Below are 25114 nucleotides of genomic sequence, written 5' to 3' on the forward strand. Positions count from 1 at the left end.
CCCCTCTGTGGACTTCTGCTTGGTGTTTCATCTCGTTCTTAGTCTTTTGTTTTGTATTGGCTGGTCTAAAGAAACAATAACTTTCTCTGCAGTAAACTTTATTCCTAATATGAAACAAAATTTCCATGAAAGCTGAGAGTTCTGCATCTGGGGAAGGTGAGGAAACAGGTAGAGGTGGAGGAGGGCCAAGGAGGGGCTCTCAAAGGATGGCAGTGGCAGCAGGCAGCACTTCCTGACTCATGAAAAGGTCCAGGTCCAAGTTGGGATCTTCCAGATCCAGTTTCAGAAATTTATCTACTAATGTCTGGCAACTGAGGGGAGAGAGGACAGCAGGGTTTATGGCAGAATGGAAAACTGAGTCCCCAGGCAGAGGGGAGAGGCTGTGGCACAGGGAACCCAGGAAAATTTAGGGATTTCGAAACAAATCCTGGGTCTTTGAAGGTCAAAGAGGCTGTCAGGATCCCTGAAAGGGGGAGAAGAGCCGCAGAACATGCTGAAAAGAACCAGGACACTGGGCCACACACACTCACTTTTCCATTTGCTTCTCCTTTAGCAACTCCTTGACAGGCTTGATAGGTTTCCCACTGCGGATCAAGTCTGAGACCTAGCAACAAGAAGTGGGGGTGGGGTGGGGTGGGGTGGGGTGGGGGAGTTGGGTAAGAGAATTGGAAATAAGGGTCAGAAATCCCATGGACCCAGAAACCCAGGCCCCTGAGAGGAGTAGGGACAACGGTAGGGAGCCCTGATGGAGGTGTCTGACCTTTGGATCTCACCTCCTTGCCACGAGTAAGGAGTTGGTCAGGAAGCCCAGCCTGGGCAGCTGTGTGGGAGGCATGACTGGCCTTGGCAATACCTTCACACACCTGATAGAAGAAGACTAGGTCGTCCCCATCCTCACAGGCCTCCATGGTCTTAAAAGAGATAGAAGGGGACAGTGTGTCATGAGTCACTCTGCATCCTGCCCTGAAACCCTTGACCAATCCCTGTGGGGAGTGAGAAACAGGAAGGATGCCTCTGTTCTGAGGAGCCTGTTCTGGGTTCTGGTAAATGCTCCTCCTAGGGAGCCCCAGAGGGCTAGATTGGTATCCTTACCAAATATTGCACAAGGGGCCCTTGTGGCAGCAGCTGGAGCTGAACAAGGCTCAGAAAGTTGGTGGCCACAAAGATGTGAGGGCACGTGGGTCCAAGTGCCAGCCAGTGTCGCAGGACAGCGGCCAGAAGTGCGAGCCCATCCACCTGCGCACAGGGCAGGGGTGAGGGTACTGAACCACAGGTGCCCCCGTGTGCACCTCTCCACCTGCCCTAGCCATCCCCATCTTGCACTTTTCTGTTTCTTTTCTGCCTACATACCCCCTATTCCTCTCCTGAGCCTCCCCACCACTTCCCCCTCCTCAGTTTCTCATCAGCTTGTCTCCTTACCGTGTTGGTTCCCTTTCCAAATTCGTCAATGAGGACCAGAGACTGCTTGGTGGCATTGTTCACTGCTTTCGCCACCTGCTGGGCACCAGGTGGACAAGGGAGCGTTTCAGTAGTGTTCAAGGCCTGCAATGCACTGACCACAGTGTGCCTGTGAGTAAAGCTGCTTGTGTGTGTGTCCACCCTACTGGACTGCAAGTTCACTAATGGCAAGACTCGTGTTTTGTTCATCTTTTCATTGCCAACAGTGCCTCATGCAAAGCAAAGGTTCAGTAAAGGTTCATGGTATTGATTCTCCCAGTGTCTGAACTCGGTGCTCCCTGCCCCTAATATAGAAGGCATGCAGCAGACAGAATGGTTTTCTTGTTCTGATCATTTTTCGAGAATAGAGTTCCTTCCGCACTAACACCCTCCCGCAGCCCCACCGCCCTTTGCTCCCTTTGACCTGGTTGAGGTCGATCATGAAGGTAGAGAGGCCCAGGGAGATGGAGTCACAGCTGTGGATTCGGGTAAAGATGGCGTCTACAGCCCCAATTTCGGCTTCCTCTGCTGGCACAAAGCTGCCCACCAGGGCCATGAATGTGATCAAGCCTACCTAAACATGGAGGAGACAGGGTCTTGGGCCTGGTGGTGTGGTCCGGCCTGGGGGTTAGGCAAGGCTGAGGGGTGAATTATAGATCAAGGAGGGGCGGACACAATTTAATAGGAGAGGATAGCCCCCTCAGCTCTCTTTAGAATCAGGAAAGAGGGCGGGAGAGTGGACAGAGGCACACTTGGGAGCAGCACGGCCCTGTTCAGAGGTGGGGAGAGGCTATCAGGCCACAGAGGGATCTGTTAGAGCACGGCTCTGCCTCAAGTAGAGAGAACATGTGTGCACGATGGTCTTTCCATGACAGGTCAGGGTCAGAACACCAGGGAGGAGCTGCAGGGACTTGTGTTTGCAGGCAGGTGGGAGATGGAGACAATGAAGAAGATGCCAGAGGCCCAGTGTGCAGGGACTCTCCTCACCTGTTTGAGGTATATGCTCTTCCCTGAGGAATTGGGTCCAGTGATGACTTTGACCCTCCCTCTGTCCCCACCACATTCTGCAGAGTTGGGCACGAAGGTTCGGGCACAGAGTTCCATCAGGGGATGTCTGCAGTGGGTAGAAAGGTACCTCACACGTGGCCTCTGAATGCAGACTAATGAAGCCACCAGAAGATGGGGCCTTTGGGCCCCTGGTGTCTATGCCTCCACCCCCTTCTGTTCTCACCTGCCATTCTGGATTCGGACCCCAATGAGTTGGGGGGAGTAACGGGGCCTTGAGTAGCCATAGTCCCGGGCAGCACTGGCAAGAGCCAGCAGGACGTCCAGGCGGGCGGCAAGGTCCAACACCCGGGTCAAGACAGCAGCCCGTGCCAGTACCTGACACTGCAGCTGGTACATCAACAGGGTCTCCTGGTCTGGGGGGGGGGAGGGAGGGAGCTGGGCATCAGCTCCATGGGAAAAGGAAGAGACAAAGAAGCCAGCAGAGACCTGGAAACAGGCTTGCAGATAGAGTCTGAGATACCCCAAGCTGCCCGCCCCTCCAGCCTTTTGCTTCTCCTCACCCCGGATGTCACAGTGCAGGTCCCCCAGCAATGCATCCAGCTCCTTGGTTCGAGCACTACGGTAGTGCAGCTTCTCCTCTGACAGAAACTGGGAACAAGGGCTCAAAGCTGTGGGCTTTGCATTCTTGGTCCCCATCTTCTCTAATACCACGTCTGGCCCCACGCCTTTTTTTTTTCTTTTAAAAAACTTTTATTTAAAAATAGAACAGATGCAGAGGGCGCCTGGGTGGCTCAGTTGTTAAGCGTCTGCCTTGGTCATGATCCCAGGGTTCTGGAATTGAGCCCCGCATTGGGCTCCCTGCTCAGCGGGAAGCCTGCTTCTCCCTCTCCCACTCCCCCTGTTTGTGTTCCTGCTCTCGCCTCTGTCTCTTTCAAATAAATGAAATCTTAAAAAAAAAAAAAAAGAACAGATGCAGAAAACTGCAGAAAGCAAATATATAGCTTAAGGAATTGTTATGAGGCAAATACCCTTGTAACCAACCATGTAGGTTGCAAAGTAGGTTAAAAAACTAAAATTTTCAGGCACCTGGGTGCCTCAGTCGTTAAGTGTCTGCCTTCGGCTCAGATTGTGATCCCAGGGTCCTGGGATCAAGCTCCACATCAGGCTCCCTGCTTCTCCCTCTCCCACTCCCCCTGTTTGTGTTCCTGCTCTCGCCTCTGTCTCTTTCAAATAAATGAAATCTTAAAAAAAAAAAAAAAAGAACAGATGCAGAAAACTGCAGAAAGCAAATATATAGCTTAAGGAATTGTTATGAGGCAAATACCCTTGTAACCAACCATGTAGGTTGCAGAGTAGGTTAAAAAACTAAAATTTTCAGGCACCTGGGTGCCTCAGTCGTTAAGTGTCTGCCTTCGGCTCAGATTGTGATCCCAGGGTCCTGGGATCAAGCTCCACATCAGGCTCCCTGCTTCTCCCTCTCCCACTCCCCCTGCTTGTGTTCCTGCTCTCGCTCTCTGTCTCTTTCAAATAAATAAATAAAATCTTAAAAAAAAAAGCTAAAATTTTGTCAGCTACCCCAGAGAGCCATCCTAATCACAACCCTCTCAAACTCCTCAAAAGTAACCTCTGTTCTGACCTCTTTGGGAATCAAGTCCTTATTTTCTTTATAAGTTTATCATTCAAATAATCTTTTTTTTTTTTTTTTAAGAGAGAGAGAGGGAGTGTGGATTGGGGGGAAGGGGCAGAGAGAGAGAGGGAGAGAGAATCTTAAGCAGGTTCCACGCTCAGCATGGAATCTGAGGCGGGGCTCGATCTCACAACCCTGAGATTATGATCTGAGCTGAAACTAAGAGTTGAATGCTTTGGGGCGCCTGGGTGGCTCAGTCATTAAGCGGCTGCCTTCGGCTCAGGTCATGATCCCAGGGTCCTGGGATCAAGCCCCGCATTGGGCTCCCTTCTCGGTGGGAAGCCTGCTCTCCCTCTCCCACTCTGGCTGCTTGTGTTCCTGCTCTTGCTGTCTCTCTCTCTGTCAAATAAATAAATAAAATCTTAAAAAAAAAAAAAGAGTTGGACACTTCACTGACTGAGCCACTCAGGTGCCCCCCCCCGCCAAATATTCATTCTTAAGGACTAGTTTAGTTATGCCTCCCGCTGATGATTTCTACTTTTTTTTTAATTTTTAAAATTTATTTATTAGAGAGAGAGAGAATGAGAGATAGAGAGCACGAGAGGGAAGAGGGTCAGAGGGAGAAGCAGACTCCCCGCCGAGCAGGGAGCCCGATGCGGGACTCGATCCTGGGACTCCAGGATCATGACCTGAGCCGAAGGCAGTTGCTTAACCAACTGAGCCACCCAGGCGCCCCTCTACTTTATTTTTTAATTCCAGTATTGTTAGCATACAGTGTTATATTAGTTTCAGGTGTATATTACTCAACAATTCTGCACATTACTCTGTGGTCAAGATGAGTGGACTCTTAATCCCCTCCACCTGTTCCACCCATCCCCCCACCCACCTCCCCTCTGGTAACCATCAGTTTGTTCTCTATAGTTATGGGTCTATTTTTTGGTTTGTCTCTTTTTCTCTTTGTCCATTTGTTTTGTTTCTTAAATTCCACACACGAGTGAAATCATATGGAATTTGTCTTTCTCTGACTGGCTTATTTCACTTAGCATAATACTCCATGCCATTGCAAATGGTAAGATTTTGTCCTTTTTTATTGCTCAGTAATATTCCACTGTGTGTAATACCACATCCTCTTTATCCATTCATCTATCAGTGGACACTTGGGCTGCTTCCACATCGTGGCTATTGTAGACAATGCTGCTATAAAATAGAGGTGCATGTATCTCTTTGAATTAGTGTTTTTGTATTCTCTGGGTATATTTGGGTAAATACTCAGTAGTGTGATTCTTAGATCATTGGGTGGTTCTATTTTTAATTTTTTGAAAAGCCTCCATCCTGATTTCCACAGTGGCTGCACCAGTTTGCATCCCCACCAACAGTGCATGAGGGTTCCTTTTTCTCCACATCCTCACCAACACTTGTTGTGTCTTGAGTTTTTGATTTTTTAATTTTAGCCATTCTAACAGGTATGAGGTGATATCTCATTGTGGGTTTTTTTTTAAGATTTATTTATTTGAGAGGGAGAGAGGGGAGGGGCAGCAGGAGAGGGAGAGAAGCAGACTCTGTGCTGAGTGCAGAGCCCAGTGCAGGGCTCGATCTCATGACCCTGAGATCATGATCAGAGTCAAAATCAAGAGTTGGCACACCTAACCGACTAAGCCACCCAGGTGCCCCTCATTGTGGTCTTGATTTGCATTTCCCTGATGATCAGTGATGTTGAGCATCTTTTCATGTGTCTTTTGGCCATCTGCACGTGTCTTCTTTGGACAAATGTCTGAAGATGTCTTCTGCCTATTTTTTAATTGGATTATTTATTTTTTTGGTGTTATGTACTTTTAAAGTTTTATTTATTTAAATAATTTCTACACCCAGTGTGGAGCTCAAAGTCACAACCCTGAGATCAAGAGTCTCATGCCAAACAGCCCTTAAGTTCTTTATATATTTTGGATACTAACCCTCTATTGGGTACGTCATTTGCAAATATCTTCTGCCATTCAGTAGGTTGTTTTTTATCAGTTGTTTCCTTTGCAGCACAGAAACTTTTTATTTTGATGTAGTCCCAGTAGTTTAAAGATTATTTATTTTTATATATATTTATTTATTTATTTTAGAGAGAGAGCATGAGTGGGGGGAGTTGCGGAGAGGGACGAGCCAACTCCGTGCTGAGCGAGGAGCCCAGTGCAGGGCTTGATCTCACGGCTCTGAGATCATGACCTGAGCCGAAACCAGGACTCAGACGCTTAACAGATTGAGCCACCCAGGCGCCCCTATGTAGTCCCAATAGTTTATTTTTGCTTTTGTTTTCCTTGCCTCGGGAGACTATCTAGAAAGATGTTGCTATGACCAATGTGAGATAAATTACCGCCTGTGTTCTCTTCTAGGATTTTTATGGTTTCATGTCTCACATTAAGGTCCTTAATCCATTTTGAGTTTATTTTTGTGTATGGTGTAAGAAAGCGGCCCAGTTTCATTCTTTTGCATGTAGCTGTCCAATTTTCCCAACACCATTTGTTGAAGACACTATCTTTTCCCCATTGCATATTCTTTCCTGCTTTGTCAAAGATGGATTGACCAGAGGTGCCTTATTTTTATTTATCTGATAGAGAGAGAGAGAGAGAGAGAGCAAGAGCAGGGAAGCGTTGGGGAGGGAGGAGAGGGGCAAAGGGAGAGGGAGAAGCAGACTCCCCACTGAACAGGGAGCCAAACGTGGGGCTCAATCCTAGGACCCTGAGATCATGACCTGAGCCAAAGGCAGACGCTTAACTGGCTGAGCCACCCAGGCACCCCAATAAATAAAATCTTGAAAAAAAAGATTAATTGACCACATAATCATGGGTTTATTTCTGGGCTTTCTGTTCTGTTCCATTGATCTATGTGTCTATTTTTGTGCTAACATCATACTGTTTTGATCACTATAACTTTGTGATACAACTTTAACTCTGGAATTGTGATACCTCCAGTTTTGTTTTGTTTTGTTTTGTTTTCAAGATTGCTTTGGCTATTTGGGGTCTTTTATGTTCCATACCAATTTTAGGATTATTTGTGAAAAATGCTGTTGGTATTCTGATGGGGATTGCATTAAATCTGTAGATTGCTTTGGGTAGTATAGGCATTTGAACAATATTTGTTCTTCCAACCCCAGACCATGGAATGCCTTTCCATTTCTTTGTGTCATCTTCAATTTCTTTCATCAAGGTTTTATAGTTTTCAGAGTACATGTCTTTCGTCTCTTTCCCACCCTGACTTCTTTCCCTTTTATCTCAGAGCTGGTAAGGATCAAAGTAGAACTACAGAAGAGACAACCCATATTGGGAAGTACTGATAGGGTAAAGCCCTCCCTCAGCTATTGACTTATTTCTCTTATTACCCCCTACAGAGGTCAAGGGTCTTACCATGAAGTCCAGTCCTTCAATCTCAAAGTCACTGGCCTCTGCCATGGAAGGCAGGCGGGGAATAGAGAGAAGGAAGCCAATCTGAGGAGAGTAAAGAGATAAAACAGGGAGGAAAGAACCAAGTACTGGGCACCTCATCTCCCTGGAGGGCACCAGAGATTCCTATATTCTGCAGTGCTTCCCTCAGGGGCTTAAAGCTACCACAGGGTGTTCATATCCTTCAGGTTTCTCCAGGAGTTTTCTTATCTAGCAGTGTGTCCTTCAAGAGCTTAATATCTCCCATAAAAGATCCCTGGGGGTTACACCCAACCCTCCTGCCCTCACCAGAGGGATGTAGATGACACTGCAAGAAGGAATACGGGAGTCCAGATTCTCTAGCTCCTTCCGGGCGACCTCAGTGAGGAAACTGGGAAGTCCCATCAGCCTTCGTTTTTCTAGGAGGATGGAAGACATGTGGGTATCAAAAGTAAGGTTCCTGCCATGTTGGCCCCAGTTATCCCCAGTTGTAGTGGCCGCCTACTGATGATGGTACCCCGTCACTGGGTGGGCTCGTGTTTCAGGGCTCACAGGCCCAACTGCACACCCAACACTCACTCTCATCAATGTCAGGATCTATGTTGGGGAGGACTGTGAAGCGATTTTCAGCAAGACTGCCCTCAAAGTCCACCTGAGGAGATAAAACGTCCAGTTGCTCATCACCCAAAACTGTCCCCAGTCCTGTTCCTCACCTCTCCTTGGGCCCCTATTCGCCCTGCATTTCCTGTTTTGACCCTAACCCTCCAAGCACGTCTCTGATGTTCTGCCACCTCCTCTCACCATCCCATTCTTTGGTCACCCAACTGACCTTGATGTCTCCCATCTTCAACACCACATTCCCCAGAGCCCGCTCTTTCTCCATCCTCCAATCCCACCTCTCTCCCCTAGGTCCCCAGGGGCTCTGCCTCTTTCTTCCACTCACCACCTTTCCAATGAGGCTGGCGATATGGTGCAGGTCGTCAGAGAACTCTTGGGCAATGTCCTGAAAGAGCTGGATGGACTGGGGCAGGGAGCGGCAGGCATCCCTCAGACCCAGGGCACTGTACACAGTCTGTAGCAGAAATGGACAGAAGGTGGGCTGAGGCGAGGGGACAGGGAAGGACAGGGGAGAAACCACAGTAAGAAAGACAGAGGATCTCAAAGGCAAAGAAGAAACAGTAAGTGAGGAAATGGCATCTGTAAAACTGTGTCAGGCACTCCACTCAACAGTGAGGCCACAGAGAACTAAAATGTGGCCCCTGTCCCAGATGAGCTCATGGTCTAGTGAGAAAGACAGAAATAGACCCAGAAAATTTAAAAATAAAATGGTAGGTGCTTTAATAGAGGAGAGGATTTCATATTGAGGAAGGAGAAAGAGAAGTGGGGCTATGAAAGGCAGAGAAGTACATGAGCAGAAGGGGCAAGACAGCACTGAGGTAAGGGAGCAGGAAGAGAGGAAGGGTTAGGGTCATTGACAGTTAATTCCCCAGGGTGAAGGTCAGTGCCCTGAGGTAGCTGCCAAGGTTAGACTGCATGGACACACCGACATCTACTGAGCCTTACTCGGTGGCAGAGGACACAAGTATATATATTAAAGGGTTTATAATCTAGCCATGATGGAAACAAGCAAACAAGCAGCAAAAACAATGCCTACTCACAAGACAGATTGATCAATATGGAACTGACTAAAATTATTAAGGAAGTTCAGAGAATAAGACTAATATGGGCTAACATCATTGGGGATATCTTTACAGAGAAAAGGAAACGAGGGGCCCCTGGGTGGCTCAGTTGATTGGGTGTCTAACTCTTGATACCCTTGATTTCGGCTCAGGTGATGATCTCAGGATCCTCACTAGACCATGAGCTCCTCTGGGACAGGGGCCACATTTTAGTTCTTTGTGGCCTCATAATTTGCTCAAGGTCTCACAGAGAGTAAATAAAAGAGCTGGGATTTGAGTCCGGAGTCAGCTTCCACGCTGGGCATGGAGCCTGCCTGAGATTCTCTCTCTCTCCCTCTCCCTCTGCCCACCCTCACCTCCACAGGCCGAGTGTGTGCATACCCACTCTCTCTCTCAAAAAAAAAAAGGAACCAAACTGGGTCATGAATAAGGCTATTCAAAGGAAGGAGGGTACTCTGGTTCAGAGCAAGGGCACAGGCAAGTAGCAGTAGAACAAAGAGCTAACACTTCCTGAATGCTTACTAAGTGACAGGAAAGGCAATGTTCTAAACTCTTTACATGTTAATTTCGTTTGTTCCTCAGAAGAATCTTAGGAGATAGGGACTAGCATTATCTCCATTTTACAGACCTGCAACCTGAAGCACAAAGAAATAACATAATTTGCTCAAAGTCTCACAGAGAGTAAATAAAAGAGCTGGGATTTGAACGCAGGTGTCTGGCCTTTAAACACCACACTATACTGAGCAGAACACAGTGGGTCTCCTCAGCAGAGTGCCCGAATGCATAGCCTGGCTGGGCTGAAGCGGAGGATGAATGCTGAGTAGTGGGAATGGAATATACAAATAGTTACATATAACTATTCATGTTCAAAGAAAACTGCTGTAGATAATGAGAAGCAGCTTTCACACTGTCAGAGAAGGAAGTTACAAATGAGGAAAGGAGGAATACCCTGTGGTATTGACCTGGAATCAGAGGTATGAGTATGAACTCTTGGGTTCTTTAATATATAGATCGATCGATTCAGGAATACAGATGTCAATGCATGGGTTAGCATACATGGATTTATTTCTTAGCTCTGTCTGTGGTGAGAAGTGACAGACAGATACCCAGTAGCAATAACCACGTGGGTCTAGTGTCCAGATCTGGTTTCTAATACTATCCTCCAAAGAAGGTAACCAGGACTCCTTGGAGAAATGGTTGATTCCAGGGCTGGGGCAAAGAAAATATAAGATGAGCCTGGAACATCTTGTAGTGGTAGAAACTTACGAAGTATTAAAAAATGGACTGGGGGCCATGTCAGAAGGGCATTATCAAAAGCCTATCTGAATTTGAAAAGCCAATCTGAAGGCCAAATGGGCATATTAAAAGCCAATCTGAAAAGAACTCTCAAAGATCTAAACTAGAAAAATTTGAGCAAAATAAACAACAGCATTGAATTATAACTCATAAAATATTTATGAGATAATTGGCCTATGATTATGTAACATGCTAACATTTTTTTATAAGATGTTAACATTAATGGAAACTGAGTGAAAAGGTATATAAGAACACCCTGTACAATTTTTGCGGCTTTTCTTTATGTCTTAAATTATTTTTTAAAAAAGAAATTAAAACAAAACAACAGAAGGATAAATCTTAAAAATTTTTTAAAGAAAATGTTAAAGGTGGAAAGGGGGAAAAGACAGAAACTAGAATTAGTTGCCTATACCTTGTTTGGGAGATTACATTTTGAAACTGTGTAAATATTTTACATAATTTTAAAAGTAAATTAAATCTTAAAAAACCAGGGATGCCTGGGTGGCTCAGTTGGTTAAGTGACTGCCTTCGGCTCAGGTCATGATCCCTGGGTCCTGGGATTGAGTCCCACATCAGGCTCCCTGCTCAGCGGGAGGCCTGCTTCTCCCTCTGCCTGTTCTAACTGCTCTGCCTGCCGCTCCCCCTGCTTGGGCTCTCTCTCTCTGACAAAATAAATAAAACCTTTAACAAAAAATTAAAAACCAATTCCTAAAAATCAAAAATAGAATGAAACAAATGAACACAAATGTATATTCAGATAGTGACATAACCACACAGAGAGGAACTATTCCAAGTGACTAAAACACAGTCATTTGGCTGTATCCTTAGTAGGGACAAAAAGAACTTCCCTTCTTCCCCCAAAAAAATCTTAAATTATTTTCAGCAATAATATCATTGGTAGTAGTGCTGGTGTTGCTATACTAAGATTGTTGTGGATGTAATGTAAGAAAAGAAAATGAGTGATATTCTAATCTTATCATTCCTAGTGTTATTGAGAACCAGAATTTCCACTTGGAAGAAGGAAGGTTGAAGGGGATAGTATAGGAATATACAAGGTAAGAACCCTGTGCTTCTGAATTTAAATTGCTGGTATCAGTACCAATTAGTCATGTATTTTACTTTTTAAAAATTCTAGATATGTCTGCAGAAAAGCCTTTAAAGCAATAAGCAAAACATGCTGTGTGTGCATCCTCTAGGATTCAGACTGTGATACAGAAATGCCATTTTTCACTAAAAGGAACCAGCGCTCTTTGAAGAAAGATCTGGTTCTGGGTCAGAACCAAGAGATGTAGGGGCACCTGGCTGGCTCAGTCAGTAGAGCACACAACTCTTGATCTCAGGGTTGTGAGTTCAAGCCCCGCCTTGGGTGTAGAGATTACTTAAAATAAATCAATATAATTTAAAAAAAGAAAGAACCAGGAGATGTAAATGATATATCTGGTACATCTTCTCAAACAAGGGAGCAGGAGGGAAGTGATCAAGTGCGGACGTCTACTGGGGTCATGTTTAAGGGACTCAGAAGCCAACATGAAGAGGCTCCCATTAGCCACAGATAGAATAATCTGAACATGTAGAAAGATTAAAAATGCAATGGACTGAAACACGTGTAAATCTGAGTTTATGATGATATTAAAACAACAAAAAATACATTGGCTACCGTGGGGCATGTTAGGGAACTAATAATTTCCCATATGCTGAAGAGCTGGTAAATAAAGGCAGGGGAGAAAATCAAGCAATTTCTACGATATGAAATGTACCACTGAATAACCAAAAAGCAGATGAGAGGAAGTTTCTCTTTACAGAAACATTCAGACTAATAAATAGAGAAAGAATGACAGAATAACACTACTTTGCAATCCCTAAGGAATTAATGGACGTAGGTATTAAACATCAAAAGCTGCTAACATCACAAAAAGAGAGACAGACATATCAGGCATTATATTCCTCCGCTTATAAAACAATATTGAAAAAAAATCAAACTTGGATTTGGTCAGTCTTCTAGATCCATTTACAAAAATTCTAGAAGAGAGTAAAACATGTCAAAAACACGTACAGAATGTAATCAGCAAAATCCAGGTTAAGGAAAACTCTACTGGACAAACAATCCCATTTCTTCACCAAATAACTTGCAAGGGAAAAAAGAAAACTAAAGATTGAGATAGACATGGAGGGAGAACAGTGAAATGAAAATGGAACCCACAAAGGGGACTTCAAGAGACATCATCCCATTGCTATATGTTGAACATATTTTCATCCTAATTAAACAAAATGTATTTTTTTAAAATCATGACATTTAAGAGAGGATTAGAAATGTGAACATCAGATAATTGATGATATTCAAGAATTATGTTGTTAGTAAGACTATGGTATTGTTATTCTTTTTTAAAAGCAATTTTCTTCTAGAAATCATACTGAAATAGTTATAGGTGAAATGATATGATGGCTGGGAATTGCTTCAAACTAATCCAGGAAGGGGAAAGGGGGAGAAGATATACATGAAACAAGATTGGTATGAGTCTAGGTGTTAAAGCTGTATGCTGGGTACGTGGGGGTTCATTATACTATTCTAAATTTTTTTGAGTTTCCACAATACAAAGTTGTTGCTGTTAAAGTGTTGGGATAAAGTTGGACGGGTGAGCAGAGTACCGAGGGTCTGGATTGCCTGCTGAGAGGCTTAACCTGGACCTCTGGGCTTCTAGAAGGGAGGCCTTACCTTGTACAGAACCTGCCAGTCGCTGGCCTTGGTGTGGGACAGCTTCATGCGTTTCAGAATCAGCTACAGTCAGACAAAGGGATGGCCACTGTTTTCCTTCTCCCATTCTAGTGCCCCCCAAGAAGCCCGATGTCCACTACCGACCCTCAAGCTCCTTCCCCACCTCCTTGCCCCCACCCTGGGCTCACAGGTACATTCTTGATATGACCCAGCAACCGATGCAGTATTTGAGCCATGTCCAGATTCTGAGGTAGGAGGAAAAACTGAATGACATCCAGCCGAGAATTTAGCTCTCCCAGGTCCTGAGTCGGACGTGTGAACCACAGCCTAAAAGTGAGGGATGAAGTAGGGGGACCAGAAATTACATCTGTGCTCATCAATGTCTTTTTTTTTTTTTAAGATTTTATTTATTTGAGGGTTGTTGGAGTGAAGAGGGTTGGGAGGGATGGGGTGGCTGGGTGATGGACATTGGGGAGGGTATGTGCTACTGTGAGCGCTGTGAATTGTGTTAAGACTGATGAATCACAGACCTGTACCCCTGAAACAAATAATACATTATATGTTAATTAGAAAATAAAATTTAAAAAAAAAGATTTTATTGGGGCACCTGGGTGGCTCAGTCGTTAAGCATCTGCCTTTGGCTCAGGTCATGATCCCAGGGTCCTGGGATTGAGCCCCGCATTGGGCTCCCTGCTCGGCAGGAGGCCTGCTTCTCCCTCTCCCACTCCCCCTGATGTGTTCCCTCTCTCACTGTGTCTCTCTCTGTCAAATAAATAAAATATTTTTAAAAAAAGATTTTATTTATTTGAGAGGGAGAGAGAGAGAGCAAGCACGAGAAGGAGGGAGGTCAGAGGGAGAATCAGATTCCTCACTGAGCAGGGAGCCCAACACGGGGCTTGATCCTGGGACTCTGGGATCATGACCTGAGCTGAAGGCAGACACCTAACTGACTGATCCACCCAGGTGCCCTCTCATCACTGTCTTGATCTCAATTTGTGACAGTGTGTGTTTGGAGGGCCCTGGGGATTGTGGTGATATGTATCTGTACTGGCAAGCCCAGTGTCCTATCTATGCGGGTGTGTTTACACATATCTACTAAAAATCTCTGCATGTGAGCACAACTGTTTATCATGGTTTTGATGGATGTGACCATGTGTCATTCCATGTGGATATGCGATAGAGCTTGTCAATATTTAGAGGGAAAGCAGTGTATTGAAGTATTTGTGTGCCAACACTCTAGCTTTCTCCGCGGCTGAGTAGGAGAGGGTGAGTCAGCATGAGTTTAAATGTATTTGGCTGTGAAAGTGCCTCCGGGTGTAACAGCACAGACGTTCGTCTTTTCCTGTTCTTCTGTAAAAGTATATAGCCATTCCATGCGGAATGGTACGTCCTCAATTCATGATAATGGTCATCTCTGCAGAGAAAAAAGGATTGGCAAGGGACACTTTAAAAGGCTTCCATAACATTCTTTTTTTTAGACTTTAAAAAATTAATATTTATTTATTTAATTTGAGAGAGCGAGGGCACAAACACGGGGTGGGCAGAGGGACAAGTAGACTCCCTGCTGAGTGGGGAACCTGACGCAGGGCCTCCATCCCAGGACACTGAGATGATGACCTGAGCCAAAATCAGACGCTGAACCTACTAAGCCACCCAGGCCACACACCCCCCATTTTTCAAGTAAGCTCTATGCCCAATGTGGGGCTTGAACTCATGACCCCAAGATCAAAAGTCACATGCTCTACCCACTGAGCCAGCCAGGCTTTTAATAACATTATCTTATTCTTAATTTTGCTGGTGTAAACATAGAGGTTTATATCATCATCATCACCATTATTACTTCCACCTTTTGTATGCCTGAGGTATTTTCTAATAAACTGAATTAGTATACAATAATAAATGTCTCATCTGGGTTTGTCTAATTCTGGGTGTCCCTGTCTTTCTGTGGCTACGGAGAGTGTGAGACTCTGCAAGGACCTGTGGGCCCATGAGTTCTTTTCTGCATTAGAGCAGCCATTAGGCACATGCTATTTTATACAAGAAGCAACCTGTGGAGACGCTGGGGCCTGGGGATATGTATCTCACACCATAGTAGAGGGCCAGTCCCCCTAGGTTAGAACACCCCAGGCTAGGGTGAAGCGGAGGGCTGAGTGGGATTCGAGGGTGGGTTTTAGGCACCTCTGCTCCTCAGCCACAAACAGCATCACGGGCAGCAAGTGTAGGCCAAACTGTGAATACCTGTCCCCACCTTGGAGAGCTTTGCCAAGCTGCCTATCTTGTAAAATCCTGGGGTTTTTCTGACTCATATACTGCTAGTGCCAGGAGAAATCTTAGTCAAGCTAAACCTCCTAATTTTACAGCTGAGAAAATGAAGCCCTTAAGAGAATAAGCAGCTTGTCCAAGGTCATGGGGCTAGTAAGAAGTATAGCTGGGTCTCGAACTCAGGTCCGCAGATGGCTAGGACAGTGCTCTTCAGAGCATACTGTGACATTCAGTCACCTTCCTGGTGCCCTGTTCAGCTGGGCCAACTGGGTCCTTAGTTCATAATTCAGGTTATGCTTCCGTGCCCTGCTGCAACCTACCTGGGGGATCTGCACTCTTCCCCAACTTTAACTCTGTTCTCTTCTCCACTAAGAATTCCTTCCCTCTCATCCCTTGCTGAGATGAGAGATCTGCATCTGTAGAATGTGGGGGTAATTAAATGATCCCAGTTACCTGGAAATGACCTCAGGGATTATCCTGAAAACCTCCAAAGACACACAGTGCAGGGCAGGTGAGGTGGGGAAAGAATTGTGCACCTGTGGGCTATCAAAGCTTTCAGCTCTGAGTTTGTAGAGACCATGTGACCAATGTGCTTGCACCTGGGTACCATGCTCACTCACTGGGTGCTACCACATCCAAGACCATGTGCCAGGCACTGAGGTCACAGGTATGACAGCTGTATGGAGCTTGCAGTTATGAGAGCAAGCAGGTTCACTGACCGCTAACTTCAAGCTGATGTGACAGTGCAGCCAGAAAACATAAGCAGGCACTAAGCAAACGGGAAGGTGCACGTCCGTCTCCCTATAGGTGCCTGTGAAGGTTTCATGGAAGAGGTGATAGTGGGCTTGCACCTTGAAGAGGATGTAAGATTCTGACAGGTGAAGAACAAGGAAAAGACTATGCAGAAGAAACTGCATAAACACAGGCTTGGCGTATTTCCATGACGGAAAGTGGCCCAAACAACTGGAATATAGGGTGGATCCAGTGAGAAAGGATTTAGGCAGCGCTTGAGAAGATAATCGTGGAAATTTAAGTTGAGGTGAATGGGACGGGCTCTGAACACCATACTGCTAAAGATGCTGATCTTCATCCCGGCAGGGAATGCGAAAGCCTCCTGAGGTTTGTTATTTTTTTTCTACTTAAGATTTAAAAAAGTGGAGTGACACGCTCAGATATCTATTTTGGAATGACAAGTATTTTGGAACGAAGAACAATTAGAAAAAGAAGAGATTAGAGGCAGAGAGACCAATTTGAAGGTGACTGTGAGGCTCCAGGTTGGAAATGATCATAGCCAGAATTAGAGCAGTGGGAAGAGGGAGGGGGATGGCTGAGAAAGGCATCTCAGGGTAGAATCAATAGGCTTTAGTGAATAATTGAATATGAAGGATGAAGGAGAAGCATCAATCCAAGGTTCGGCACTTGAAAAGCAGTATTGCCAGCAATGCCATTAGCCAGAAAAAAAAGGATGCAAGAAGAGGAACGGGTCCAGTGGACATCAATTTAGATGCTCTGAGTTTGAACTATGTGGAAATTGCAAGTGGGGATGATGTGCGGTGTGCATTCCACATATGGAATTTGGAACTAGAGACACAATTTTGAAAGTCATCAGAGAATAGCTCAAATTCTCAGTCGGTTGAGTGTCTGCCTTCAGTTCGGGTCATGATCTCGGGGTCCCGGGATCGAGTCCCACGTCGGGCTCCCAGCTTGGCAGGGAGTCTGCTTCTCCCTTTCTCACTCTCCCTCTGCTCTCCCTCTATCTGTCTCTCTTAAATAAATAAATAAAAATCTAAAAAAAAAAAAAAAGAATAGCTCAAATTGGAAGTACGGTTTTATAATTAAAGATAGTACTGTGTGGGGTGCCTGGCTGGCTTGGTCGGTAGAGCACGTGACTTTTGATCTTGGGATAGTGAGTTGGAGCCCCATTTGGGGGGTATATTGTACTTAAAATTAAAGAAATCTTTTAGGGGCGCCTGGGTATCTCATTCGGTTGAGCATCTGACTTCGGCTCAGGTCATGATCTCAGGGTCTTGGGATCAAGCCCCACGTTGGTCTCCCTGCTCAGCGGGGAGTCTGCTTGTCCCTCTCCCTCTGCTCCTTCTCTCTCTCTTTCCCTTAAATAAATAAAATCTTAAAAAAAAAATCTTTGGGGTGCCTGGGTGGCTCAGTTGTTAAGCGTCTGCCTTCGGCTCAGGTCATGATCCCAGGGTCCTGGGATCGAGCCCTGCATCAGGCTCCCTGCTCTGCAGGAAGCCTGCTTCTCCCTCTCCCACTCCCCCTGCTTGTGTTCCCTCTCTCACTGTGTCTCTCTCTGTCAAATAAATAAATAAAATCTTTAAAAACAAATAAAAAAAATAAAAATTTAAAAACTATATATTAAAAAAAAAAAAATAAAGCCCAGGGCGCCTGGGGGTTCAGTCGGTTAAGTGTCTGCCTTCAGCTCAGGTCATAATCCCAGGGTCCTGGGATCGAGCCCCACATCAGGGTTCGCTGCTTGGCGAGGAATCTGCTTCTCTCTCTCCCTCTGCCTGCCACTCCCCCTGCTTGTGTTCCCACTCTCTCTCGGTCAAATGAATAAATAAAATCTTTAAAAATAAATAAAATAAAGCCCTACCATATGAGGTAGAAACTTCCAGTTATTAAAAAAAGACAATGTACATTGGGGCGCCTGGGTGGCTCAGATGGTTAAGCATCTGCCTTCGGCTCAGGTCATGATCCCAGGGTCCTGGGATTGAGCCCCGCATCGGGCTCCCTGCTCGGCAGGGAGCCTGCTTCTCTCTCTACCTCTGCCTCTCTCTCTCTCTCTCTCTCTCTGACTCTCATGAATAAATAAATAAAACATTTAAGAAAAAAAAGACAACGTACAGCATAAGGAATATAGTTGATAATATTGTAACAACTTTACATGGTGACAGATAGTAGCTAGATTATATCGTGGTGATCACTTCATAATGTATATAAACGTTGAATCACTATGTTGTACACCTGAAACTAATATAATATTGTATGTCAACTATACTTCAATTAAAAAAAGATATTACCATGTGTGCATTAGTGTTTTGTGACTGTTTCTGCTGCTTGTGTGTGTGCCAGTCTGTATCATCAATGGGCATATGGGTATCTGTGCTGACAACATCAAATGAGGATAATACTAGCTACCACATGGGGTTGTTGTAAGGATTAAATGCATTTAGCCAGCATTTGGGAAGGGGCAGTCGTTTTTATTACTACCGGATGGAGTGGTGTGTGCATGTGCCTGTAGACTGCATGCATGAGCCTGTGGCATGTCCGTGAGACTCACCTGAGCAGCTTCTCTCCCCACTTACAACGGCATCTGTTGAGGATTCCTGTGGGCAGGAGCAGGGGCAGGGAGTAAGCTTATTACAAGGCAGGGGCAGGGAAAGGAATGTGTGGATGTGTCTAAACAGGCATCTGGGCCAGAGGTTCGGGTGTTGGGCAGGCTGTCCTGGGGGCGTTCCCTGGATACAGGACACAAAGGCAGCTAAAGCCAGCGCCTGGCCACAAGTCTGAGCCAGGATTACCTTACATGGGCTTAGGGGAGGGACAGGCACTCCCAGGAACAGTCAGCCAGAAAAATACACAGAGTGGTTGTAGTTGGAATCACAAAGAGCCCAAAACATATATGTAAACATTAGACACAATCCACCAAGATATGCACAGTGAAACCATGTGGATACTTGGGGCGATGTCCCGACCACACCCTAAAGCCAGAGACAACTGATAAAGACTCAATGCCAATAAAACACGGGCAGTTATGCAGTTATACATAGGGCCTCCCCAAGTCCCTGGACAGGTGCATGACTAGCAGAAACATCCATGCAAGCCCAAGGAATGAACATGGAATTGGTCAAGTCAGAGACGATAGGCAAATGACACTGGACAACTGTGGGCGAGTGGAGATGCCAAGCTCAGGGAGGGTACAAAGAGGTAAGAGAGCTGGATGGAGGGGCACCTGGGTGGCTCAGTCGTTAAGCATCTGCCTTCGGCCCAGGTCATGATCCCAGGGTCCTGGGATCAAGCCCCGCATCGGGCTCCCTGCTCTGCAGGAAGCCTGCTTCTCCCTCTCCCACTCTCCCTGCTTGTGTTCCTGCTCTCGCTGTCTCTCTCTCTGTCAAATAAATAAAATCTTAAAAAAGAGAGAGAGAGAGAGAGCTGATGGGAGTGGAAGAGACATCTGGCAGTGGGAGTGAAGTGGGAACAGAGGGGCTGGGACCCGTGTTTGGAGGCAGCTGTTTTTCTGGCAGGCTTTCATAGTGTGGGATGAGGGAAGGGGCATACCCACCAAAGAGGCTGAGCCCCTCCTTCAGTCCGCTGGTCACTTTGTACACTGAGGGATGGGCCTCACTCTTAAATATCTGCAGAACGCTGTCAGGGAGAAATGGAGGCGTTTGAGGTAACAGGTTTTTTAAGGGAATTCAGAAAATAGAATGGAGGTTGGGAACACGCTCCTGAGATCAAGTGTTGTTGTAAGGTCTGTCCCATACTCCTCTCTGCCTCAGTTTTTCTCTTCAGAATAAGTGACTCAGGAAGGCAGGATATCTATTTGACACCTTTGTGCTTTTCCTCCTTTCTCCTCGCCCTCTCTTCCCTTTCCTTCAAGGAGACAGACCTTAATAACCCCGGGATTAAAGAAACTGGAGCCTCATTAGGATTATTACAGCATTAAACTTAATCCTTCTCCCTCCCCTGAGATGACAGCCTGCCTCCATCTCCTTACCTGTACGTGTCTTGATCTATGCTCACCAGATGGGTCCTGAGAACAGAAAACAAGCAAAAGGGAAGGTGGCTGGGGTAGAGGCAGTGTGAGTTCACTGCTAGGTTCCACCCTTCTCAGTCTTCTCCCCAGAGCTCCACATCCCCTTCAGGTGCTCCTATGTGTCCTAGAGCACTTTACCCAATGGGGTACCGCCCACTTCCCGCACCCCCACCCGTCTTACTATTCAGGCCTCCCAATCCCACCTAATTTTGCTTAAAATTAGGGTAAATCACCTACAACACAAATTTCTTAAAGCCCAGAATGGGGACGCTGACGTTATAGTCTTCCAGTTCAACCCCAATTCTTCTTCGACCCAGGAACTTGAGCAACCCTCCAAGTGCCCGAACCTGGGAGGGGATCAGGAATGGAGTTGAGGTCAGTCCCGATATCCTAGAGGCTGGACAACACCAGGGAAAACTATTATTTTCCAGGGTTGGACCAGCACGTCCCAGGACTCAACCCCAGAAATGGGGTGCTTGTCCCTTTCTCCAGCCTGCTGCATCCCAGCCCCTGCATCCCAGGACCCTTCTCACCGTGAGAAGGCAGTCAAAGGGAATAATGGAGGAGAGGAAGAGGATTTTCTCAGTGGTAGTCATGGAGTCTGGAGTGAAGGCGTAGTTTCCAGAAAGGAGGCGCTGTTTGCTTATCTCCAGACCTATTTTGGGGGAGGCATGGGAAAGAAAGGTCCCGTAGCCCAATTTCTCACCCCATTTTAAGAATGAGACAACACTCTCTGACAAATAAGTAAATAAAATCTTAAAAAAAAAAAAAGAATGAGACAATAAAAGCAAGAGAGATGATGTGACTTGCCAAGCTGCCACAGGCAGTTAGTGAAAAGCTGAAACAAGAACCAAATCTTCACACTCAGTCTAATTCTCGCTGTATTTTACATTTAATATAAAGATCTTTGGCTGAGAGCACAACCTGAGAAAGATAAGTGACTCAGGGAGGTATCTATTTGGGATTTGGGGTCAAAAAGATCATATTAATAGAGGAATGAATAACACTAATGTTTTAACATCTAATTAGGATAGAACATTCCCTATCCTTTTTGTGAGCCTGGGAAGGTTATGGAAGTGCCTTATGATCATCAGAGTCAGCCTTTTTTTCTTTCTTTCTTTTTTTTTTTTTGAGACAAATGGCTTTGTCTTAAAGGTGAAAATTCTAACAATCAAAGCTATCCACCACTCCTCAGCGAAGGCCCTCATCCCTAGACATGTCTATGTGGAAGTTTCACAAGGTTTCAGGTTATTAAAAAGTAGGAAAAATAAATAAATAAATAAAAAGTAGGGAGCAGGAGAGATCTTGAGGACACTGGTTATGGGGCTTGGAGAACACCAAGGGTTAGGATGAGATAAAGCTGAGAGGAGACTTCTGATTATGGGGCTGGAGTAAGGAGAAAGGGTAGGGAAACTGGGATGGGGGGCTGGGCAGAGCAAAGGAAGTACCAAAATCCACACTTGGCAAAAATATGATTTCAGGTCTCTTAAGCTCTCTGTGCTCCTGGGAGGCTGTGGGGGAAGCAAAGAAAGGGCCATCAGTCTGGACATCTCAGTCCCCTGCTTCTGTCCCACCTTCCCTGTCACCCAATTCTGGCCTCCTGGCTTTAGCTCTCCCCAAGACCCTTTAGTCTCCTGGAATATTCCACAGTTTAGTCCTTCCCCATTTTCACTTTTCCCCTTACCCAGTCCTTACCAAGCTTCCCTAGAAACCGAGTCATATTTTCATCCTGTTTGGCACTCGTAACAATAGACCGGGGATTGATTTCATCCAACACTTAGAAGGAGAATGGAGACCAAATGAGTTAAAGGATCTTTATCCTCTAAGAGGGAACCCATTGCCCTCCCTTTGCTATCTCCCTTTACCCCCTCCAAGAAACCCCCCAAAAAACAAACAAAAAACAGGGCGCCTGGGTGGCTCAGTTGGTTAAGCGACTGCCTTCAGCTCAGGTCATGATCCTGGAGTCCCGGGATCGAGTCCCACATCGGGCTCCCTGCTCGGCGGGGAGTCTGCTTCTCCCTCTGACCCTCTTCCCTCTCGTGCTATCTCTCATTCTCTCTCTCTCAAATAAATAAATAAAATCCTAAAAAAATACAAAAACAAAAAAAAAACCCTCATTTCCTCCAAAACTAAGGAGGGCTCTGCACATTGGGAGCATAGGTACGACTCAGGCATGAAGTTCTGGAAAAGAGTAGTAAGACTGCCAGGGCGGTAGGAGGGAAGAGGAGTGGCCTGGATGTTGTCACTAGACTAAAAACGTCTGAAGGACAGACATGACCGATTTGCCCAGGACTGTATGTCCAGCACCTGATACACTGTAAGCACCTAATAAACGTTCCTTAAATAATGAAATGAATTCCTATAAACAGAGAGAGCCTCTAGGAGTCAACTAATAAAATAGACTGAGTCAGGTGAGGATATATGAGTGAAATACACCTCCAGTCCCAGAACCCATGGTTCTGCCCCCACCTCTCTGGAGAAGCTCGAAACTCTCGTGATCTGGGGCATCTGGCATGAAGTGGATGGTGGAGTCACTAGTGTCATAATAGGCAATGCCCAAGTATCCTGAAGTCCACAGGAAACACAGATGGATCTGTCCCGGAGGAAGAAAGGAAACATATTTGAACTGCTGGGTTATGCAAGGTTATGCCATGTCTTGCTTAATTGTAATCATTTTATGGAATCCCTGAGACAGTCATCCTCATCCCCATTCAGTAAGTGTGAAACAGAGCAGAGGCACGCGACTAGCTAGCTCTTCCCAGCCCGTTTATTCTAACATCCCGACGGTCCAACCAACGCCCCGCTCCCCGGACCCAAGCGCCTGCTGCTCCCGGCAACGCCGCCCCAGAGACCTCCGCCGGCTCCTGCTCATTCTCCTCCTCCTCGGCCTCCCCGGGGCCCCGCACCGGGGCCGGGCTGGGAAAGCTGGCCGAGGCTGCCCCGGGCCCCGGACCCTCTGGCGTCCTGCCTGGGATCGCTCCGACGGAAGCCATGGCCTTGGAGGCTCTGCGGGGAGCAGAAAATGAAGGCGGTTCAGGAGCGAGGTTTCATCGCGGGGAGGCTGGGGTAGGGGTTCCGCAGAAACGCAAACCCACCCAGGACTTCTGGGAGGGGGCTGAGGCGCAGGGCTGCGAGGGCCTGGGAGAGCTGCGGTAACATTTTGTTTTTAACATGTGTGGGACATTTTGACGGGCGACTTCTCAGGTACGTCACTAAAGTCCAGACTGTGCAAAACTCCACTCGCCCCACCCTCATTTCGGTCACGCAGAGGTTGGACTTTGGCTGGAGGGCTCTGTGGGGGGAGTCTGTACCGCTCCTCTCTCCGCCACTACCAACCACACCCCCACGACTGCAGCCCTAACCTCTAGACTTTCCCACCCCAGCCGCTGACAACTCGCGGCATCTTCCCGCATTTTCAGTCACCTGGGTCGCTACGTGCGCGAAACCACGTCACTAACAGCCTTGAGCCCGCAGGAGGGGCATACTGGCGTGAGGACGGGGTGCGCGCGCACACGCCCCGCCCTTCTTAGCGGCTATTGGTCGGAGAGATCCGGATCCTGCCTGGAGATCCAACAGAGCGAGAGAGGGAATAAACAGTTGCTGGGACGGCTGGACACTGATTGGTCCATTCGCATATGGGGCGGTGCCAGAACGTTCAAAATTCCCGCCTGTGCCGTTGCTTAGCACTAGAGCCTCCGGCCTTCCGGGTTTCTGGGCTTTGATTGACGGGAGGTGGAGCCTGTGAGAAAGTCGGAAGCGCGTTTGAGTCAGAGCCCAGGAACTGGTCTAGGGCTGTTGGGGGTGAGCTGGCTAAAGGGGCAGAGGCGAATTGTATTTTTTTCTGGAGAGTGGAGATAAGCAACGTTAATTAAGCCTGTGCCAGCAACTCTAAATTAATATTTGTACCCACGACGGACGCCTGGCTGGTTCGGTCGTTAAAGCGTCTGTCTTCGGCTCAGGCCATGATCCCAGGGTCCTGGAAGTGAGTCCCGCATGGCACAGTAGGAAGCCTCCTTCACCCCCTGCCTTTGCCTGCTGCTACTGCCTGCTGTGTGTGCTCTCTCTCTCTGACAAATAAATAAAATCTTAAAAAAATATATTTGTTTTTTAAAAAATATATTTGTACCCACCCTAAGTTAATATTTATGAAAGCTTAGAACAGTGCCTGGTAAACTAGTAAGAGCTACTACGTATTTCAAATAAATAAGCAGAAATAAGTGAGACTCCTGTCTTAGTCCTCCTTTGCCTGTTTACTTGGTGCAGGGTATGACCACCCCCACGAGGGCACTCCTGGGTCTAGTTTTAATTTTGGTCTCCCCAGAGGAGGTAGAAGCATTCAAATTACACAAAATTCTGGTAGAAGTAGACCTGATAGGGGTGTTTGGGTGGCTCAGTCGTTAAGCGTCTGTCTGCCTTCGGCTCAGGTCATGACCCCAGGGTCCTGGGATCCAGGCCTGCATTGGGCTCCCTGTTCAGTGGGAGGCCTGCTTCTCCCTCTCCCTCTGCCCCTGCTTGTGTTCCCTCTCTCTGTGTGTCTCTCTGTCAAATAAATAAATAAAATCTAAAAAAAAAAAAAAAAAAGTAGACCTGATTAACACCTACACCCCCGCTGAGACATGTCTATCCCCCTCTGCAGGGGCACACACACCCACACCCCTAAAGACAGAGGGGTGTCATTCATTCACCCAGCAACTATTTAGTGCCTACTCTGGGCCAGGTGGCAGACTCAAAGTACTGAACATTAAGTATGGACTTCATGAAGCTTACTTTTTAGTGTGCGTGAGAAGAGAAGCAAGGAGATTGTGAGGGGGGCAGAAATAAATATATACTTTAAAAAAACAGATCCCTTGGGACGCCTGGGTGGCTCAGTCAGTTAAGCGTCTGCCTTCAGCTCAGGTCATGATCCCAGGGTCC

At 46.5% G+C, this 25114-nt stretch overlaps 1 protein-coding gene across 1 annotated transcript; it reads right to left on the reverse strand.

Annotated features, from left to right (window-relative positions):
- Positions 1-179: 179 nt before the first annotated feature.
- On the reverse strand, positions 180-23668 carry MSH5 (mutS homolog 5). Its single transcript, XM_028120631.1, has 25 exons — positions 23624-23668; positions 23053-23206; positions 22670-22793; positions 21896-21976; positions 21649-21711; positions 20734-20855; positions 20438-20547; positions 20162-20197; positions 19727-19809; positions 18725-18770; positions 13353-13491; positions 13165-13227; positions 8420-8548; positions 8056-8128; positions 7786-7895; positions 7462-7542; positions 3006-3093; positions 2669-2858; positions 2425-2551; positions 1862-2011; positions 1420-1494; positions 1093-1236; positions 774-911; positions 531-604; positions 180-311 (listed from the first exon to the last, which is right to left on the reverse strand). The coding sequence occupies exons 2-25, from the start codon at positions 23191-23193 to the stop codon at positions 200-202; spliced, it is 2499 nt and encodes an 832-aa protein (XP_027976432.1). The 5' UTR covers positions 23194-23206; positions 23624-23668; the 3' UTR covers positions 180-199.
- Between the last annotated feature and the right edge of the window lie 1446 nt (positions 23669-25114).

The sequence above is a fragment of the Eumetopias jubatus genome, unplaced genomic scaffold (assembly GCF_037043125.1).
Source record: "Eumetopias jubatus isolate StellerSeaLion01/CBP00866 unplaced genomic scaffold, mEumJub1_p1.0 scaffold_6, whole genome shotgun sequence".
NCBI classification, from domain to species: Eukaryota; Metazoa; Chordata; class Mammalia; order Carnivora; family Otariidae; genus Eumetopias; species Eumetopias jubatus.

Bases quoted from the DNA above. Each gene is read 5' to 3' on its own strand.
- MSH5 (XM_028120631.1), bottom strand. From the start codon at position 23,193: ATGGCTTCCGTCGGAGCGATCCCAGGCAGGACGCCAGAGGGTCCGGGG. The intron at 21,712-21,895 runs GTAAGGACTGGG...CTTCCCCCACAG, and splicing joins TCGGTTTCTAGGGAAGCTTG to CCTCCCAGGAGCACAGAGAG. The intron at 7,896-8,055 runs GTGAGTGTTGGG...CCATCCTCCTAG, and splicing joins AGATCCTGACATTGATGAGA to AAAAACGAAGGCTGATGGGA.